The sequence below is a fragment of the Necator americanus genome, chromosome V (assembly GCF_031761385.1).
Source record: "Necator americanus strain Aroian chromosome V, whole genome shotgun sequence".
NCBI lineage: Eukaryota > Metazoa > Nematoda > Chromadorea > Rhabditida > Ancylostomatidae > Necator > Necator americanus.
Genome location: NC_087375.1, coordinates 13,357,534 through 13,371,585, shown reverse-complemented (window position 1 = coordinate 13,371,585; position 14,052 = coordinate 13,357,534). Strand labels below are relative to the sequence as shown.

The 14,052-nt window shown below is 40.3% G+C and overlaps 3 protein-coding genes across 4 annotated transcripts; 2 read left to right on the top strand and 1 right to left on the bottom strand.

Moving 5' to 3' along the window:
• Positions 1 to 322: 322 nt before the first annotated feature.
• Positions 323 to 728, top strand: RB195_013760 (uncharacterized protein; the record flags this gene model as incomplete). Its single annotated transcript, XM_013451128.2, has 3 exons — positions 323 to 398; positions 478 to 569; positions 639 to 728. The coding sequence occupies 3 exons, from the start codon at positions 323 to 325 to the stop codon at positions 726 to 728; spliced, it is 258 nt and encodes an 85-aa protein (XP_013306582.1).
• Positions 729 to 1,454: 726 nt separating this feature from the next.
• Positions 1,455 to 8,043, bottom strand: RB195_013759 (uncharacterized protein; the record flags this gene model as incomplete). Its single annotated transcript, XM_064203735.1, has 10 exons — positions 1,455 to 1,578; positions 1,641 to 1,735; positions 2,060 to 2,183; positions 2,333 to 2,452; positions 2,936 to 3,044; positions 6,735 to 6,844; positions 6,900 to 7,005; positions 7,090 to 7,200; positions 7,304 to 7,471; positions 8,001 to 8,043. 10 exons carry the CDS (start codon positions 8,041 to 8,043, stop codon positions 1,455 to 1,457), a joined length of 1,110 nt encoding a protein of 369 aa, XP_064059616.1.
• A 1,593-nt stretch (positions 8,044 to 9,636) lies between these two features.
• On the top strand, positions 9,637 to 13,990 carry RB195_013758 (uncharacterized protein; the record flags this gene model as incomplete). Of its 2 annotated transcripts, XM_064203733.1 has the most annotated exons (9): positions 9,637 to 9,648; positions 9,707 to 9,740; positions 10,879 to 10,960; positions 12,070 to 12,151; positions 12,221 to 12,334; positions 12,638 to 12,673; positions 12,739 to 12,843; positions 13,729 to 13,814; positions 13,891 to 13,990. In XM_064203733.1, 9 exons carry the CDS (start codon positions 9,637 to 9,639, stop codon positions 13,988 to 13,990), a joined length of 651 nt encoding a protein of 216 aa, XP_064059615.1. The 2 variants fall into 2 exon arrangements, with proteins under 2 accessions (XP_064059615.1, XP_064059614.1); XM_064203734.1 differs by lacking the exon at positions 12,221 to 12,334.
• Between the last annotated feature and the right edge of the window lie 62 nt (positions 13,991 to 14,052).

The window sequence follows — 14,052 nt, the reverse complement described above, 5'->3', positions numbered from 1 at the left end:
ATTCGTTTTGACTCAACTATATCTGAATTTCAAGAGTTTTCATAAGTTGAGATATGGAATGCGTACTTGCTCGCGTTGCTCGACGTGACGCGTTACGCGGCCGTGATGAGTTCACCGTAATTCGCTCGCCCCATATACTCTTCCCTTGCTCTAATCGAACGCGCTTCGCAGTCGTCTGAGCAAACTTGAGTAGCGTTGTTTACAAACACTTCTGTTTCTTGTCGCTTTCCTCAGTTCTGTTTCCGCTTTCCTGTTTTTAGAGCGAGTCGTGAGCTGCCGACCGTATCAGAATAGGCTTTTTTACATCCCGTTTTTAGGTAATATGAGGAGTTTGCAAGTGATCGTCCTGTTAATCGCCATCATACAAGCGACGTTCACGTACAACCTGAAATTAGCAGGTAGTATTCTGTTGGTGTGATTCTTCTCGAATGAACGATGAACGAACGATCATCCCAGCCATTACCGTTGCAAATTTAGACGCATTACAATCGATGCCAAAAAGAGAGATCAAGCCGGATTGGGAAGATTTAGGATGGGCGTGGGGAAAGCGTAGTGTTCCTGATTCTGTGGTAAGCACTCTACTCCAAACATATCTTGGTTGGATAATTTCGTCCACCGTATATCAGTATCCTTTACAGTACCCTCAACGATTTTTACGACCGATGCAATTAGTGAAGAAGACGCCAGACTGGCACGATTTGGGTTGGACGTGGGGTCGCCGAAAGTAAAAGATCGCCACTAGCAGCATACGCACAGAAACACGGCCATCGTGAATGAAACATCCACACGAGGCGTATCGTTGGAGTCGCTGTTATCGCCATGTGCTCTCTTCCATTTTTCGCCGTAATTCCGTACCGAATTGTCATCATTTCAGCAGTTCAAGAAAATATAAATTATCGTTGTTATGAAATAAAACATACACTACACGTACAGTCAAACTTACATTAATAAAATGGATAAAACTTACAGTAAGCAAGGGAAGTACAGACGAATAACAGTTCCACTTGCTATGTTGAAAATGTGTAGGTTGAAGTTCTCAATGTTCCGTATATATTTGAATGTAAGTATCTGTACTTTTTTTGCTTTGGAAATTGCTAGAAACATAGTAAGCTTAGGTGTAATACCGCGTGAACGATCACGTACAAAATGGCTACGTTGCGGCTCACACTGACTGATGCAGTATTACGAGCCGAGTGGATCATCACCAGTCCGGAGGTGTAGTTGAGCGTTTTCCGCCATCCGCTGTGGAAAGCGCAAATTTCTCTCTGGATCGTGCTCTTCTTCATCAAGGTAGCCGCGACGCAGCGAATACAATACGCGCTCCAGCGTCGCACAACACAAATAAGCCTACAGAACAACGTAGGTAGGTTTTGTGTGAGTATTGAGAAATATCATACATCAGTTCGGAGAGAACAAACAATTATCCTCCGCTAATATTTATTCACCTGATAAACTCAAAATGCATTCCACAACATGTGCCATCCGGAGAACTGAGCAGCGCCGTCGGTGATAAAACGCATCGTTATTTGATTTCCACTGCTGTTAAGGCTTGTGCCGGTTACACTATGCCCGGAAAGGCTAAAATACCATTTTAAAGTAGATCCAGTAGATCTTGATTAACCTGAGAGAACAAAACTCACTTAGCTATTAGTGGAGCACTGATGACCCCACCATCATAGATTTCCAGGTAGTCGTATTCCTCCTCGGTGGAGAAGGCATCGAATTTTATGTTTATCTGTGAGGGATTATTTTGTTTTTGTTGGTTTTCACACAAATTTTTTAATACTACGTAGCATATAGTAGGGTTAAAACAAAATGAAGCACGGTGCAATTGCGTAAGCGGCTGCGCTCGAAGCGATGCGTAGGAGAGTAGAGGTTGAGGCCGAAGGAGGACTTTTGCTAGCACCATTCTTTCCTGCAGTTCGCAATGGTCCCACAACGATCTTACCGCTTTCTCTACTTCGCCGCTTCGTGCGCAGCTGCTTACGCAAGTGCACCGTGCGTCGTGTTATTTGGGCCCTACTACACATCACCCAACGACACAAAATCTCACACAAACCGATGTATTGCTTGGAGAAGTGATGTAGTACATTTGCTCCAAGAAGGTATCGTAGTTACTGGGATAATTTGGTGACGACATTGCTCCGGTTGTACCAGTCTGATTTACAGCTAGAGCGCTGTTTCTGATAAAAGGTAGCATAATTTTCAAAGAGAGCATTTCAAATGATTTTCCAAACTAGCTCTGAAATCTACACATAATAGCAAATCCACATGTGTTAGCTTCAATTTGGCCTTGGTATTTTCCTTACAAACGTATGAGAACACGTCACACTTTGCATTCCATTGCGCAGACCATCCTTTGTTAGTGATCATACCGTCGGTGTGGAAATAAACCAACATTTGGTTTGTGGTGCTTTCAAAGGTGGTTTTAGTTTCGGCAGAAGAAGACAGCCTAAAAACGAGAGAAACTGTTTCGCAAAGTCACAGTGATGTTGGTGGAAATCGTATAACGAGAGGGATAAGCAACCTTATTCAATAAATGCCCCGCATTGCTCAAAGAAATTTCTTCCGCAAAATACAGATACAAAATACATATTAGATCACGTCAGATCTTCTAAACTTTTCAAAATCGAAAGTAACCGAAGCATGAGCTCCAGCGCTTATTTGTGGCCAAGAGACCGTTGCGCGCGAGCGAAACAGTCTCGGGTCACGGGATCGTGTGTCAGTCAGGAAAAGTTCATGAGGTCCAACGAAAATACTGGTGGCTAAGGGAATCACTGGGCCTCTGCACATTGGATCAAAAAGTTTACTGATTCAGGATTAAAGTGTAGCCGGTTGAACAGTTGGTCTGAGGTTGATTGGCCGGATGCTGACGGAAGATAACGGGACGCAAAAAAAAAAGACTTCTTGTAGTTGTGTTGTAGAAAATACTCACTCTCCAATCTTTGTCCCCGTTGTGTTTCCTTCATAGATTTCCACGTAATCAAAGTAGTCTTCCACAAGGTATGGATCGAAATCTATGGTAATATAGGTGCTAGCTGGACCTGTAATTAAATCGAAGCAGAGCATTGTATGGCGTCAATAAGCGTGAGTGTCAATAAGCAAAATAAAAGACTTTAAAAATAAACTCATGAAAAATAATTGATGGCTGAGAAGTCTCTTCTCTGTTTTTACGAACATGGTTTAACTACAACACTTACCCTAAAATCCCATAGATAAGAGCGGTTTAATTTACCGGTGAAAAATGAATTGGAATGAAATTGAAATTGAATGCAGTCACCCCTCTAACTTGATGGATGGATAAATAAAAATCGGAGAAGAAGTTTAGAAGAAGCCCGCCCCTCAACTCTAAACCCCGCCCACTTAATAAACAATTCATATAGAAAAATAGCGATTTTAACGGAATTTCTGCCGGAATCTCTCTAGAAATGCCGAAATTTGATCTCTGGATAGAACTTGAAGAGCCCATTCGATCAGTAAAATTCCATAGATAAGAGCGGTTTAATTTACCGGTAAAAAATGATTTTGAAAAAATATTTTTAAAATTTTATTTGTATATTAAACAACAAGGACTCCAACATACCTAAACATAACACTAAACTTTTCCAATTTCTACTTCGTCATCATCGTTTATATTCATCATGGCAAAATCGTTTTTGAGATTTTCCAAATCACACAATGCTTTTTCAAAGCTATGTTGAATAACATCAGATGAAATGGATTGGAAACTTTCGCTAACTAAAAATGCAGCTTCTTCGTAGCTCATCCTTCTCCTTATTCCACTTTTTGTGTAAGTTGCTTTAGCTTCATCTCTCATCCATTTTTCCCAGCCAGCTTTCAAGTGGTCTTTAAACGGTTTGTTGATGCCGACGTCTAAGGGTTGCAATATTTTAGTCAATCCTCCTGGTATTACGGCAATTTTGCTATATTGTTGACAAAATTGTTTCACTTCATCAGTTACGTGGTAACGAGCAGAATCAAATATCAGCAAAGAGCGATCAGGGTCGGAATTGTGATTTTCTCTTTTGTTCCATACTTCAACGATCCATTCTTTCATCAATTCCTAATTCATCCAACCATTTTCATTTGTTTTCACAATAAAATTAGATTTCTCATGGCCGGTAGAATCAATTTTAATGTTCTCTCGTCCCTTCACATCAACTGTCCGTTCGTAGATGATATCAAAGGGAACTGGTACTTCATCAATATTTCCCAAATTGAAAGGGGATACGTTCAAGGCTTCAGCTGCAACGAACTTTCGAAAATCCGAGCATTTTTGTAGATGGTCAGAAGGTAATGGTTGACCGACACTTGTTCTTCTTCGTACAGAGAGCTTTTTTCGCGCCATAAACAAGATGCACCAATGCGCAGATGCTTTAAAATTTTGGTGACCATGCTCTTCTGCTAATTCCTTTGCTTTGGTCCTTATTTCTTTCACCGTGACAGCTCTATTTTCTTCTCGTTTTTTGACAACCCAGTTGTAGATGGCATCTTCAACTTCTTCAACGCTTGGTTTTTTGTATCGTCGGGCTCTCTTCGTTGCTGGCATCTCTTGAAGATTTTGTCGATCAACAACCCACTTTCTTATCATTGCTTCAGTGACTTCAAAATGACTAGCCGCTGCCAAGGTTCCATGCAAATCACGATAATTGACGGCGTCTAGCTTGAAAGCTGCTGTATACGATTTACGACGTTTCATAGCAGGTGATACAGGATAGAAAGAGTATAGAAAACAGTAAGAATAAAGGTAGAGTTGTAGGCTATTATTGCGATAATCATGAGCACACAACGCCAAAAAAACGTATACAAACGTCAATTTTCATTTTCTAGCACAAACCGCTCTTTCTATGGGATTTTAGGGTAATTGAAAGATATGATGCTGGTCTTAATAGGTGTTATAGTCGGGTCAAAATGACCCGAATCTTTGAGAAGTGTGCGTAAGCGGCCGCGCTCGAAGCCGCGAGGTGAAGTTAGCGGCGTGGGTCGAGGTGGGACCATCACGAACTGCGTGTGCGAACGTGCTAACGAGGGTACCTCTTCGATCCCCACCGCTGTGCTCTAATGTGCCGCATCGAGCGCTCCCGCTTACGCAACTGCACCGAGCTTCATGTCGTTTTAACTCGACCATGATTCTGCTAAACCATAATCAACCATGATATTAGGTTGGGTCATAAGTAACTTTCGTCCAGGGTCATGGTACCTATTGTTATTGTTTACGCATAGAATGGGTTACACGAGCAAAGGATTTCCTTATCACTAAGTAGGCAGAATTTCGGTTAGTTTTTATACAGGAGTAATGTTGTGCACGTTCCGTTTAATTTTCCTTGTTCACTTTGAGAATGGAGATTCAAAAAATACACTTACGTCATGTGATGCTTTGCGAATTTCAACGAGGGGATATTGCTGCGGCCAAAGCCCCAACTATGCAGTATGTGTGGGAAAGGAGTGATAACAGATCGGGAGGAAAGGGGAAATTGGTTTGTCTAATTCCGATCTGGAGATGTTCTAGCTTAGAAAAACGAACCAAAAGATCGGCCTTCGGATTTCGATACACGTTATTTCAAAGTAAATATTGGAACAAAGCATAAATCGTTCAACGAGCCACTTAGCAGAGAAGTTCAATCCTTCACAATCAACTTTTTGCAGTCACCGAGATAAATGTATGAGAAACAAAACGGAAGTTATTTTTAACTCAACAATTTCTTACGAAGAGTCAGTGAAATTATTTCATTCTTAGGTCCCATTCACAATGTTCGATTGTTACAAACTGTAAATCAAATATTTACGCATAATTGATCGTAGTGGTGAGTGGGTTAAGTTTACAAGTTTTTCTAGCGAATTGCGTTTGTTCAACATCACAACAGACATATCATAGAAACTATTAGGTTGTTCGGATATAAACGAGACGTTCGAAAATTTACGAATTTCGAACAGCAATTTGGACAGTTTTGGTTCCATTTTGTTCCTCGTTTTCCTGTATATTTTACTTTCTTTTTTGTTTATTTTTGATTTCTGCAATATTTTTTTACTTCATAAAAATAAAATTTTATTTATTTATTTATTTATTTATTTTTATTTTATTGAAGATGTGATTTCGCGAAGTCAATGCTACAAACGGTTTCAACGCTTTGAAAATGGAAATGAGAGCTTAGAAGACGAAGAACACCGACGTCGTCCTCAATTGGTAGACGACGAATTACTGAAGAAGGCGGTCGAGTCTGATCCGACACAAAAAGAACAAGAAAACGTGCCCTAGAGTTCGGATGTTCGAATTCGACAATTGACGAGCATTTTCATACAATCGGGAAGACAAATCGGTGCGGCAAATGGGTTCCTCATAAGCTGAGTGTTGGAAATAAAGCTGTCCGTAAATCGAAAAAAAATCGAAGAGTGGGGCTGGAAAGTTTTGCCGCATTCGCCGTATAGTCCGGACTTGGCTTCTTCGGACTACCATCTATTTCGATCGATGCATCACGGATTGTTGGTTAAAAGTTTAACAATATCGACGAAGTCCGATCTTGGGTCGCATCATATTTCGACTCACCGCCAACCAAATTCTTTAAGGACGGCATCCACAATCTGCATGATCGATGGCGAAGCGTTGTTGATAGTTGTGGAGAATATTGTTTGGAATAAAGACTTGTTATAAAAAAATTTTGTGATGTTTGAAAGTTTGAGTCGAAAGTCTCGTTTATATCCGAACAACCTAATATAAATCTCCTTTAAAAACTCACCTTCAATCTGATAGTAACAATCCAAACCATTGTAGTATTGATCTGGATAACCGGGACTGTTGAAAGTACCGAAGCGGATATTTGCTCCACCAAATTTTCCGCCATTACATCTACAAATAACGAGTTGACATCTTCTCTGACAGTCCGATTCGGCGTTCAACCTACAGTGGCGGTTTCAGCTTGCACATTGCCGGCTGCTGGTTGTAGCACGGACAAGCGGACATTCCATTCGAGCGCAGCGTGGCACAATCACCGTAAATGGACGGTTCATCTGAAAGTAGCATCGTGACCTAACGAGATGTCGAAAGAATGGGCACTGTTAACAAAAATTGAAAAAAAAAAATTAAAAAATTACTAGTCGCCCAATAGGTACTGGATACAGAGACACCAGTGTTCCATTTCCAATTCCCACTGGAAGTTCGTGATGCGGCGACCCATGGTGGAAGTCGTTGATTACTTGTCATATCTTAAAAATATCATCGGTTGAACTGGATAAAATTAATTAGGAACATTTGAAGAGGAAATTCCAACCCAAATAAATAAACTCCTCTTTCACAGTTGGAGCTTACTTGTAAGCGCTGAAAATTCCGTTTGTAATAGAAGTGTGGCAAGATCCGATCCTTGGGACCGGCAATAGCTGCTCGCATCGTCGGGTGAGAAAAGCTGACTGCTGATCATAACACAGTACGAGGTCTGTGTGATAAATTGCCATCCTCTCTGGCATAACTCGGATTGAGCTGGAAATTCTACTTTTCTTTTGTGTAATAAATTTCCTAAGCGTTTTTTTTTCTGGTGAGTTCCATGTGAGTCACGTAGATTATAAGACATTGACTGTTTTATTTTAGACCTATGAATACTAGTCTTTCAATCTCGGAATATCTCTCATCCAGATCAGTAACATACAGTAGTTGATAATCTATTTTACATTTTTAAAAGGAAACTTTTTCTATAATAATAACAATGAGGCACTTTCCGTACCACTTCCCGATTTTTACAGCTCAGTGCTTCTTTTCTTCGATTCTTTATAATCAACGACGTGGATGTTTCTCGAAATCGCAGTGCGAGATTAACTATTTCAAATAAGAACTGAAAGCCATCTAGAACGTTACGCACTTTTTTGAGCATCTAAAACTAGCAAATAAGGAAAGTATTTATTGATTGACGCTATGTGGAACACCTCCAATTTGTTGTCATTGAGTACCATCAAACATTTCCCGAAAATACTGATAAACAAGAGAAACGTTTTTTTATTCGTGAAAAAAGCACCTTGAAGAATGTTGATAAACAGTAGCAAAGTTGGGAGCAACATAATAACGTGCAATAAATTTTCGCAGTGATAGCTTATCACTTGGAGTCAGAGCTGTTGAAGCAGACGTCTTCATCGAGAAACTCTAATGCTATTACGATCCTTTACCGTAATGAATTACAAGATGCAAATGGAGGTGTTTTCTTTTTGAGTTCTCATAAGAAAAAGGTTTGAAAATATCTAACAACGGATTTTTCGAAACATCACATTTTTCTGGCGCAACTGTTGCCAAAGAACTCACTCTAACCGCTCTTATTTTCCTCTGGTATTTCCTGAATTTTCGCAAAAAATTCGGCACAATTTTTTTTTCTACAGCGATGATGTGTGATGTTGTGTCGATTGCTCGAAAAAAAATTGAAGATCATATCACAATACAACCAACTGATGTTTTTCACTACTGACTGAATCGGTTGTAAATTATTTCTTAATTATTTATTCTAGAATACAAAAGAAAATATTCGAAGAAATCTCATCCAGAATGAAACCTATCATGCTGATGTTTTCTATACAACAATTTCCAGCAATGTTATAGCAATGTTATATTGGGCGGAACAACTGAGACTTTATTGAATTGTTGTGTAGTTGGTGCCAATGGTTAAGTGGATAGCGATCTAGCGTAATGCACGTGCGCTCAAAGGTTCAAGTCCGCCCAATGATTTGAAAGACTATATGACTCCTAGGCCGTTTCGAAGCACTTTGCTGGAGCTCTGCTCTGGCGAAGAGCGATAAGGATCGGTTCGAATGATACAGATTATGAGAGATGAGGGCTTTTTGGAGTTGTTGTAAAATATTTATGCAACATAGGGTACTGAAGGCTCTCGATGAAGGTCCGTAGGCAAAGATCCACATTCTTCTTACAACAATTTAGTAGATATCTCAGGATACCTATTTCAGTAGAAGGAGGCTTAGTCGCGAAGGAGATTTTTACAGGGTAATTTTTCTTTTGTTTTACCTACGGCGTAGTAGTGGTTCAATTTCAGAAAGAGGTTGTATATATCCAATTTATGTAATTCGGAACACGATAGAAATCCCACGATATCGATTAGCTCTGATATCAGTACGTTGCGATACCTTGTAAAAAAATCGGTAGCAATAGTTTGAATTTTGATAATTTAAAGCTCTATTTGTTCAGATCTGTCAACAAATCGCAGAACTCCTCTATTCCCCTTAACTAACCAATTCCTTATAATTTTCTCTTTTTTTTTTTTGCAATGAAGAACCGGAAGAAAATCACTTTATTTGGTAAAGATTCGCTTGACATACAAAGCAAAAAAAAACAAGAAAAACAAAATTATATTCTTGAGAAGGAATCGTGAAGAAGAAGGAGAATTCTTAGAGTTTGGGATGTCGCCGAAGAAAATCGTGTCCTACGCGTCAGCCATTTTTTCAGTTCAGAGAACGAGATGGAAATTGCCAAAAGGTTGTTTTTTTTTGTTCCGGGACGAGCAACTCAGTTCTTTCATTCGAACACGGCCTAATCAGCGGCACTGATCTCATCATCAACTTTGCATTTTTCATCGTTAATGACTGAGTCATGAGTGAAGCGCTGTTCGTTCGCGGTGTAGTGTTGAGTTCAAAAACATCACATCCGTTCACATGCGCTGTGTGGTAGGTTTTTCGCTTTTCTCGTCGTTCTCATTGATATCACAGCTAATCGATATCCTAGGGTTTCTACCTCGCTCTGCTGGCCATTACATCAAGTGAGTTCCTAAAATTTTATTTATGATTCGATGTATTATTAGATTGAAGGAAAAAATTTATGCTGCTAGGAATGCCGATCACGACTGAGTTTATTTTCGCTAAGATAGGAGTCCCACAATTTTTTTTCTAATTTTTTAAATGAATTTCCTAAACTGAACAAAGAGAAATGTCAATTTTTGATCATCTACCTCAAATCAGGGCAATCGATTCATTGATTGTGATGAAAGTCACGTAGTCACAGATTCGTTCACCTTCGACTTAGTTATGAGGGTTCTCATTTAACACCGTACAGTCTGAAGTGAATTCCAGCAAATTTTCCGCAACACACACTTCTGCACTGTGCTGATATGAGTAAGATTGTAAAAGTTGTAGTGGGTGGTAGCAGTGGCCCATTTTTTCCGGTTTTTTCCGCCACTTGCTGCATCCAGCCGTCGAGTTTCTTCACATCCCTTCACTTCGCACACACTTAACCGATCCTCGCTCGCTCTGCGACTTTCCAAGCACTTTTCGGAACTATGTTGAGCACTGCAAACTTGTTTTCCTGAAGAACAGCGAACTATTCCCGATGCTTTCCAGTCTCTTTCGAATTCGTTTAGTACAATCAGCTCAAAACGACTTCAGTTGTTGTGTAATTGCGGGCAAAGCGACGCGGAGACTCTCTTTGCACCGGGGCTTGACTGAAGGCATAGCGGGGTCCCGTTGTTGGTGCAATGGCTTAAGGAATTCCAGCTTTTTGACTCCTTTTCACTCCCTATCATTTCAGTTGGTAAGCGGAGTGTGTGAAACAAATATACAGTGCTCAACTGCTACACGCAAAAGCTAGCTTTAAATAGGTTTTCACATGGCGCATATAAAGGTACCTAACATTTTCTAAGGAATTCATCCGAATATGAAATAGTTAACTTTGGCAGTGCAAAAGTAAATTCTTTCCGAAAGAACCTCAATCTACAAATCTAGCGAAGCTTTCTTTTTAACAACACTGGAAGGAAAACCAACATCTTTTTCTATGTTTTTGGGCTATAGAGTAAAGGGAACTAGGATTTATCAACACAATAAAGATAGTTATTTTTGACAAACTAATCGTTGTCAATGGAACTTTTTAGCCGCATACCCGTCCTTTGTTTTTGTATCGTTCAGGCGGCAGCGAGATATGCCCCGAGAACACAGAACAAACCGATGAACTGCGGAAAAAATTCCTGGACCTTCACAATGACTTCAGGTGCTCATTCAGTTCCTCATTGTTTTTTTTAAAATTGACGAGCTCCAATGTCTTTGAATTACTTGAGTTCAATGACCAGCCATAGCATCATACGCTAGATTTCGCTAGATTTAATAATATCTTATATTTTGTGAAATACTTTCTGGACATGAATTTATGTGGTTATTATAACAGTTATTATAACAACAGACAGTTATAGAGAAGTCTTCTCCATTGCTTTTGAATCTTTCTCGGAACCATGTTACAGATCTTTCATTTAGATAGTACTAGTTTTCCGAAGCACCAATTCGTTTATTGAATTTATTGAATTTTTGTTATATTTTGTTCTTGAATGCCTTTCCGTCCAGCCTAAAGAAGCAGCCCATAGTCGAAACTCTCGGATTTTTTACAATTTCTGATTGGAGCTACTCAAAGACTCATAGCCCCACTCATTCGACCATGAAATCAGTGATATTTCGGTCTCGTCAGAGTTTCGAGTCGAACTACGGTGTCAGTCGCTTGTTCCCTAAGTTTCTTTCCATCCATCCTTATCTTCGTGTTTCGTAGTGGCCTGGGCTCTGGGCCAAACGAATTATCATTCGATAGAGGAAGACCATTAATCACCTGAGTAGTAACATCGCTAACTGAAGAATCTTCGTTGTTCAAGAAAAACATAAGTAAAAAATCGAAAAAAAATTGAAGGAATCTTTCTGTTCAGCTCCTAAATCACTAAACTTTGTCTAGTGTAAGATGATTCGTCACGTGAAACGTGAGGTACAGTTCTCTCAAATGACCGATAAATAACTGCTAGAATGTGTTTTTCTTGGATGGGGACTTCTTTCTTCATTTAAGAAAAAATTGTTGGCCATCACTCTAAGTATGAGTTGTTAGGTTGTAGAAGACCTGAAACACATCGAGTTCACTTGCTTCTCTGCTAGAAGACTATCTTGTATTAGTACCCAGAGGAATCGATTGAGAGATTGGACAATGTTTTTAACATGGATGTCTAGCGACTTATCCAGATACTCATTTCGTTGTTGATTTCTTGTTTACTCTCCTCGCTGGTTTAGTGCTAATTGCAGTTCTCCTGTTTTGGTGCACTAATATTATAACTTTAGCCCTTTTTTCAGATCGAAACTAGCCAAAGGCCTAGTGAAAAATAAACTTCTATATAACGAAACGGCACTTCAGGCTTCGGCAATGCGGAAGCTGGTTAGTCAGACTTTATATATAAATTATTCAGAGATGGATGAATCGCAGGAAATAAAAGTAATATGTTAGAAATATGACTGCGTCGCAGAACGAGATGCTCTGCATGTCGCCAAGAAATGTATGAATATTCGTACTCCTTGTAAATGGTTACATGGATACGGCGAGAACATTGCAAGGGTTATGGTGAGTAGCTCAGGATGAACTGGTCTTGCCTTAGTATTATGCTACAGAAAAGCATTCGTATTGCGGAGCACCGCGACATTTTCTACGGCAACCTTGCAAGAAAGCGCTGACCTCAAAGTGCGTCCTTTTGTTCGAGTGCCGAGTTAGCAACAGTTCCTACCGCGCATTCGTGCACTGTACGCCTGTTAGAAGTGCTGTGGAATTTCTATTCTATGACTGGACTCTATGGTTCATGATATTTTATTTTCTATGTCACTTTATGTACAGGTATTTATTTTTTGAAAGTGCCCTCCGCTGTTTCAGGGAAGCGACCTTAATCAACAATTCGCTGCAGAAAGGGTTAATGTCTTGTTGCTTCTTTTTATGCTTTGTAAGTGAAATGAATGTGCATTTTGTCCTCTCAGGCTGTAACAAAATGGTGGGAAGAATTTACTCGTCACGGGAATCATTGGGACAACGTCTACACCACAGAACTTCACGAGAATGGTTCCCTCGAGCATTACGCCCAAGTAGTTTAACAATATAATCTTTATTATTATTATTCTTACTATTTTTGTTCTACTTTTTTCATCTTTTACTAACTTATACAGCAGTAATGTGGAACATTTTGAAAACCAGCAGAAATTTCCTTCCCTGAAAGTTTTTGTTTTGGTGTAATTGTTGGTGAAGGCTGTATAGTGAAAATGACGTGCAGCATAGTGCAGCTGTGTAGGCGGCCACGATCGAGGTGGGACCGTCGCGAACTGAAGCCAAGAGTGGTGCCTTAAGGGGTCCCCACTTAAAGGCATCACTCCACAAATCTGAGGTGGTGCAGATTTCAGGTGGAGTATTTGTATACGGGATGGGAGACTATGGAGAGGGGGGTGGTTCCGTCCATTTCTTCCTAGTTGACGTAAAAAACGGCCCGGAAAACACCGCTTCAGGCGTTCTGGCGCACTATTTCCTACAAGGAAACGACTTCGACTGGAGCGCGCCAGCCTTGTGCGGCGCCGCATCTTCCGGGCCGTTTTTTTTTACGGCAATTAGGAAGAAATGGACGGAATTACCCCCCTCTCCATAGTCTCCCATCCCGTTTACGAATACTCCACCTGAAATCTGTACCATCTCAGATTCGTGGAGTGATGCCTTTAATCGTAACCGTTATACTCAACCGCACCGCTTCGAGCGCAGCAGCTTACGCGGCCTCATCGTGCTTCATGTCGTTTTGATGCATGGTGCTCCACCATATACATGTTCCAGAACACTGTGATGTAGCCAGATTTAGGCGCTGTAACCCCGGAAAGAAGTCATACTGGAGGCTTTTTCTCAGTTTAGCTAATATCTTTCATAATCCTATGTCTCTTCAAGAACTGAGCACCTCCCTGCAAACTCCAGCTCTTGATAGTCTTTTCCAGATCGCTTGGTCACGAACTACACACATTGGTTGCGCCGTTCAGGACTGCAGTAGTAGTTCAATGGTGGTTTGTCGTTACAAGCCTACGTGAGTTTGTTTCCTGCTGAAGTATTGTGTTTACTCTTTGCTTTACAGCCTCGATGTTTTTCCTCTCGAAATTTAGTGGGAAACGGCTTAACGACGTGATATACGAAGTCGGTGACACATGTTCAGCATGTCCTCGCGGTACGATATGTGAACAACAAACAGGACTTTGTGTCTGAAACACTGAGCAAAATGTATCTATGACTCAAAGATGCAGTATTTGCTCTGTTAATACTGTTCA